The sequence below is a fragment of the Octopus bimaculoides genome, chromosome 17, assembly GCF_001194135.2.
Source record: "Octopus bimaculoides isolate UCB-OBI-ISO-001 chromosome 17, ASM119413v2, whole genome shotgun sequence".
Classification (NCBI taxonomy): domain Eukaryota; kingdom Metazoa; phylum Mollusca; class Cephalopoda; order Octopoda; family Octopodidae; genus Octopus; species Octopus bimaculoides.
In genome coordinates, this window is record NC_068997.1 from 28,136,590 (window position 1) to 28,143,600 (window position 7,011).

The window sequence follows — 7,011 nt, forward strand, 5'->3', positions numbered from 1 at the left end:
AAAAAAAAAAATATATATATATATATATATATATATATATATATATTACACACAGAAAGGGATTATCTATTCCACTGGCACAGCTAGAACTCCACTATGGAGTGCTGGACACTAAAGCATGCACTGCCTTCTTTCTCTCTTTCAAACTAAAGGAACACATGCCTTTCAGATGTGCGTATATTTCTGTAAGGCATCCCGAGGACCGAGTCAGGTGCACAGGAAGCAAGCATTTAGGAAGTGTGCTTACGTTGGAATTTAGTTTTAACAAGAACTGGGACTATCCTGACTGTCCTCTTCTGCACTGCCTGGAATACAGATAGAAATGACACATCATATGAAATTATACGGAAAAACAGTTTCCTGGGAAATGCAAATGACAACTACAGTACTACCATTGAGATAGTGTCAAAGTTGCCATTAGAGAAAACTCAGCTCGATAATTAACATAGAAATCAAGTTATTACATCTGACTAACATTTCAATTGTAGCATTTTTAAATAAGTCAATAATTAAAGACCATTCCACACCTCTGCATAAAGATTCACTCATTCCACTAAAACATATCAAAAGAGATAAATGATTATACATTACATTTTTGTAAAAATGAAAAAAAAAAGGATAACTTTATATCATTGCCTGTTGATATATCCTTCTGTTTAACAACAACACCAACACATAACAACATTAACGTTTAAGATTTCAGAGCTGTGTAAACAAGTTCAGTTTGAAATTGCAGAGAAAAAATTTTATTTACATATCAACCTCACACTTTATTGCTGAAATGAAAACAGACACAAAATATTGATTTCTAACTTAAATACAAATTTACAAAGATTTCAAAATATATCAAGTCTTAGTAATAACTTTCTTATTGTATTTGGGGAAAATAATATAGAACACTTGTAAAGAATTTAACCATGTTTAGTTAATCGGAGTTCTAAGTTCTTAAAATATTTTCAACAAATTGGATTATAAATCAGGTATTTTCTCAGAAGAAATACTACAGATAACCACTGCTGAAATATTTTGATCCTCTTCACACCAATCTGATTGAGACAACCCCTAGTTTTAAGCTCCAAACTTTCAGTTTTAAAGTAATCAAAATTTCATCTGAATTTATATTCCAAAGACTAGCTTGAGAATGACAAAGTTATCTTACTAAATTCTTCATTCTATTTATATTTCAACAGAAAGGGGAAATAAAAGATCTTGTATATCCTGTTTAGAAATTTGGAATTTGATTTCTAAGAATTTAGAGTCAAGAGAGTAAACAGAATCTATAATTGACTGAGTGATGGAACAGGGCTTGTGATGGAAGTCAGTGGGCGATGTAAGTGAGCAAGTGATGTAACAAAGTGGTGCAATTGGGTGAGTGGCGCAACTGAGTGAGTGGTGCAACTGAGTGGCATAACTGAGCGAGTGGCATAACTGAGTGAGTGAGTGGCCTAACTGAATTAGTGTTGAAGCATGAACCACTAAGGAAATTATCACTAATTTATAAAGTACAATGACAACTATATAATGTTTTTCATGACAGTTATGTAATGTTTTTCCATGAAGAAATAATAAAATTTATGGCAAATAATACAATATTTAAAAAAAGGTACATGATACAATCTAATATGATGGATTAAAGAATTCAAAGTTATAACAGTAACTACCGTATTCAAGGATATAGAAAATACTTTGCAGTTTAAGAAACAAGACAGATCTTTACTGATCAAACTTCCCACCAAGACCATCCAGTAAGGATATTAAAGCAAGCATGGAATAAGATTTATAGAGTATGGGAAAATAAACAGCAGATGATGTAAAATGGATAGGTATTAATTGCAACAGAGACCCAAGTCAGAAGACAATTTGTTATTTCTAGAGATGGTGATGAATGTTACAAATCACAACAAAGAAAATGAAGACTACAAACATTTTCTATTATTTTTTCAATGTCAGAAAATTGTTCCTGCACACAAAACCTTAAATCTAGTCTTTGTGTAGAGCAGGTGTAGTAGATGCAGTCAGCAACACAAAGTGCTCATAAAATGTTCTCAAACACTCAGAGAGGGTAGAAGTCACTTAGGAGTAATTGATAGCATTAGTTAATTAGGTGACCTAATTCACAATGGAGGAAGGTATTCCAAATATACAGTAGCCAGAGAGAGAGAGAGAGAGAGAGTAAACAGTGTAGAAAAAGTTTTGTTGATAACAAAAGGATTCCCTCACTGAAATGAGGGCAAATTATATGATGCTTGTGCATGGTAATGGAAATAAATGTATTGAATACAAAGGATGTTTGAAAATTGGAAAGAAACAAAGTAAACATGTCCCTGACCACCACTAAATGTATTTTGCTAAAGATCACAAGTGAGCAAACACAACCCAAGGGGTCTAACAAAGAAACTGGAAATAGAGAAATCCAGTGCAGTGCAGTGCAAGAGAGAAGACTAAACTGATGCAGACATAAGAATGTTTATAGAGGAGGAGGATCGATGGTGAAGAAAAATCAGGTAAACTAAGTGGAAGAAATCTGCAAGAGAAGGTTAAAGAAAACATGGGAAGAAGTGGTGAAAGCTGAGCCAGAAGAAGTTGACAAATGATCACAAGCAGCAAGACACTACGCAGGGGAAAACTCATCCAAACTGTGGAAACAGGACAATGAGCACAGAGAGAGGGGGGGAGAAAGAGAGAGAGAGAGAGAGAGAGAGAGAGAGTGAGTGTGTGTGTGTGTGTGTGTGTGTGTGTCCCGCAAGGAGCAAGTTATCATTAATGGAAGCAGTTGAACTTCTACGATATAAAAACACAATACAGGTACTACTTCTTGTTAATATTCAGCAAAAAATGTAATAGATAAAAATCTTATAAGATTTCATGAATCATTCTCTGCAGAAAAACCAACCATCTAAAAACAATGAATCTTAAAGGCAAAATAACTCTTAGATGGTCTACAATTTGAAAATGGAATAAAACATAGCTTGTGCAAGTCCTGATATGAAGAGTGTACAAAAATTACTGGTCTGGTGCAAATATAATTCAAGAGTTATACAAACAAGTGAAGAGGAAGTAACAAACACAAAAATCTAATCAAATTTATATGAAATGAATGAGGTGAAGTTTTAAACAGTAAAGAAGAAGACAGTGAACCATATTCTTTGCTATTTATGCAGCTTAATAATTTGTTGGTAACATTGGTATGTGTATGCTATCAAATACTGAAATCAATACCAATATTTAGAATCAAAACATTATTTAGTTTAGTATTCCTGGAATTTTTACCAAAACATGTCTGCATGAATGAAAATTGACTACAAAGAAATTCCTACCACAATATACAAGAACTACTAAGTTTACTAGAGTGTCATGCAACTAAAAACAAAAATGAGAATTCCTACAAGATTATCTATAAAGCATTCGAGTGTATCAGCTTTTGACAAAACTAAATCATACTTCAAAGTACAATCAAAATGACAAACACTATAAAATGACCTTTAATATATATGCAACATTGAAATCTATCATAACCCAAAGTGTTTTAATTAGACAATTATCATTATTTACATTCCTAACTTGCAATGTCTTCATATCCTGGTTACAAAAAAATTGTTGTCATCTGATAAAATGTTAGAGCAATTACAATAAAAAAAAAAGCATGGAGAAAAATTAACGGATAATATTACCAGAATAGTGGTACATGAATCCAAAGCCCCAGTCTTTGGTAACAGGTATAACAGTATTAATAACAACAAAAATTAAACTGGTTTGATAATACAAAAGTTTTGCTTTTGATAGTTAGGAATGAAAGTGTAGGGAGTTTGTAACAGTTTTAGCATTCTTAACATTTAAGCTATTATATTAAACATAACAATGAAGTGTAGCTATCGCTTTATCTATTGTTCTTCTTTGCTTTGCTTTCCATTATCATTGTTGATTGACATATGTAAGTGTTTGTATATACATATGTTCATGCATGTGTTGCACTTCTGTGTGTAATCTACGATTAAATAAAGTTACACTAATTTGGTTGTGATCAAGAGCAGCTTAGCTGTTTAATGATGTTAAGGTAGATTATTTACTATTAGTTAAAGAATATTTTGGAGATGTTTATTTTAATAAGTAAATAAATAGTCCTTAAAACTTCTAAAAGAAATCACTTGCAGTAGAACAACAAAGTAATTATAATTCAAACAAAACTGCAGAGCTCAACTCTGTTGTCTTACTCTAATGATTTATTTTTACAATAATTTAATAGGGTTTCATTTTAGTTTTGTTATTAACAGATTATACATTGAAACCAACTTCCTTATTTAGAGATTTTAGTAAGCAAAACATTATCTTAATTATCTCTATACAAAAATGTGGACTCTACTGGTTAAAGAAACAAGTTTAATGGAATTAACCATCATGTTCGTTAATGAATACTATAAAGTAGACAAAGCAACAAAAAAGCTTCTATGTGATCTTCAGACCTGCTAAAAACAACAATCAAATCTTCCTCAAATTACACTCTACTGACATTGGGTAATGTCAGCTGAGATACACTGTGTCCGAAAAATGAACAGATCATGAAGACTTTGATCAAGAGCTTGCTGGATCAATACAATGCTGAACTAAACACAAATGTTTCCTAAAATAAGAATTTATGTTGATTATATGATTTCAGAATAAAATAGAGCCTCAATGGAAATATGCTTGGAATTTAAATAACCTTTCTACAGATAGAGTTCATCCCTTTGAGATAATTTTTGCTTAATTAGAGATTGATTTCAGGAGTATAGAGTAATCTATCCAAACTTTAATCATCAGTTTTATTGTTTTTGTTGAAATCAGTCGAGAGGAAGAAGAATAGAGTTTAGGAAATGTGTCTATTTTCTTAGGACTGGTGAGGTAAGCCAATATCTGCAGGAAAATAATTGAAGTGCTTGGGAGGATTATAAAAATACATTCTGAATGGTTTGGCTTGCAATACATATCAGGGGTAATAAAAGGTTGAGAGAAGAGTGTTTCAAGGGGGCCTGAATGGAATGTGGTATGTAGAAAACGAGTTCAGTGAAGCTGAAGCCTTATAAGTATCAGTAAATAGGTAGAGACAAAGAAACAGCATCAGTGAGCCATTGTTCATAGGTTTTGGAGAGTAAGCCTTTTGTTAATCAGCTGGTTAATCTTTTGATATAATCTGTGTGTGTGTGTGCAGCAGTAGCATTCCAGATATGTGAGTAGTACAGTATAACAATGTTTCAGTAGAATGTTATGTATGAATAGGGACATCACAAACCAGTTTCAAAGCAAGAAAGATAAAATGGGCTGAGGTTTCTCTTTAAGGTTTTGTCAGAAGAGGAAGCATAGTGTCAATAACCTTTTGCAGGCATTCCATGACTGGTGGAGCAAATGGAGAATAATTGAATAATTTCAATATTCTCAGACCAGAGATCTTGCCTGGATACTAAAAGAGTGGATTTTACTAAGTGTCAGGTGGTGACGCTAAACCACGTGATACATAAGGTGCATCATCAATGTAGATGGTAACTTCTACAGACTGTTCAGGACTGCAAATGATCCATTTTCTGTGCTGCACAGTGTTAGTCTGTGAAGAGTGTAAGAGGCAGCAAGGAATATGTACAATGACATCATCAAGGATTTCAGAGACAAGTATAGTGTGAGAGAGATGTACTTAAAGTAGGACAAGAAAGAGTTAAACAGAGAATAGTGGAAACTGTAGATGAATTTAAAAGAATGGAAAATATAAACCTACAGTTGGAGTAAATGAAGGTTTTTGTTGATAATACCAAAGTGACAGGTTCAAAGTGAGCCAAAGGTATTATGTAGACATAAAAACAGAAATCACTTTCATAGCTTAGAAAACAGAGATGGCTCGGATATTGAAATTGCAAGATTCTTATAACAGGGTAACATAAAATATGAAAACTAAAATATCTTTTATGCCAGTCACTGATTTAATCTATTCTTGCCAAAATATTTAACCAGCATAATTGAATTAAGTTTAATTAATTGCTCAGGAAGAGCACAGAATCCACTTGGATTTCTTTAAACATAGCTTATCCTATATTATAAAATACATACACATATATACATACATACATACACATATATACATACATACACATATATACATACATACATAAATATATATATATACATACACACACATAAACACACACACACGCACTTTGACAGGTTTCTGCCAGTATTGGCCCAGGCCATGTCTAACTTAATAGCACCCCTTGGCGAAGTCATTCAAATCAAGAATTGGACAGCATGGCCCATTCAATTAGAGAGTTACTGTTTATGGAGACATATCCGGGTGTAGGAGGTTTATCCAGATATTTCTTGAAGGAATTTGTCCAAAGATTTATTGAACTTTATGTAGTCTGTTTCTGCTTTGATGTGTTTTTGGTGTAATGTTAAAGAGAGGAGAGCCAATCGAGGTGAAATGATTATGCCAAATTGTTGTTATGAGATGCACGTATGATTTACGTTGTGGGTGGACAGTATCTTAAATGTGATACCAACATCATATTGGACAATACTGATGGAACATCTTCCATATCATGCAGATGATGTGGCACTCACAGCAACGTTGGGGAGAATAAAGCTTGAGCTTTTCTAGTTGACCCCAATAGTGAAGGCCTGTCATGCCATCTATCTGTCATTTTTGTCATTGACCTTTATAGTGCTTCAACTTTCTTGATACTTTGTTTTGTGTGAGAGATCACAGTGGACTTCGCACATTGAGGTTTTTACTCTAAATGGCCTCACTATGTTTCTATGAAGTGGTAGCACTGGAACTCTGTGTATGTGTGAGTGTATGTACATGCCTGTGCGTATGCGCAGTACATTCGTCATATGCAGAAAAAAAACTTTTAAATTTGTTAGATTATTATACATTGAATGGTGATAAATCAAAATGTTACTATTTTCTGTATTTATGTGAGACAAGAATTTGAACTTTCAGCAGTGGAGCTCATGTATGTCAGTAGCATTTTTTAATTCTTTTTCGCG

At 33.1% G+C, this 7,011-nt stretch overlaps 1 protein-coding gene across 5 annotated transcripts in view; it reads right to left on the minus strand.

Moving 5' to 3' along the window:
- LOC106870686 (probable E3 ubiquitin-protein ligase MGRN1) overlaps positions 1–7,011 on the minus strand; it is a 48,465-nt gene that overhangs the window by 9,849 nt on the left and 31,605 nt on the right. For 2 of the 5 annotated variants that reach the window (XR_008265792.1, XM_014916843.2), the window contains exon 15: positions 248–305. The exons of the other annotated variants lie outside the window; for them this stretch is intronic. Coding sequence is in view for 1 of the 2 variants with exons in the window: in XM_014916843.2 (XP_014772329.1) it covers positions 262–305 (44 nt within the window). In the remaining variant the exon portion in view is untranslated. The remainder of the gene's footprint in view (positions 1–247; positions 306–7,011) is intronic. 5 annotated transcript variants of the gene reach the window in all.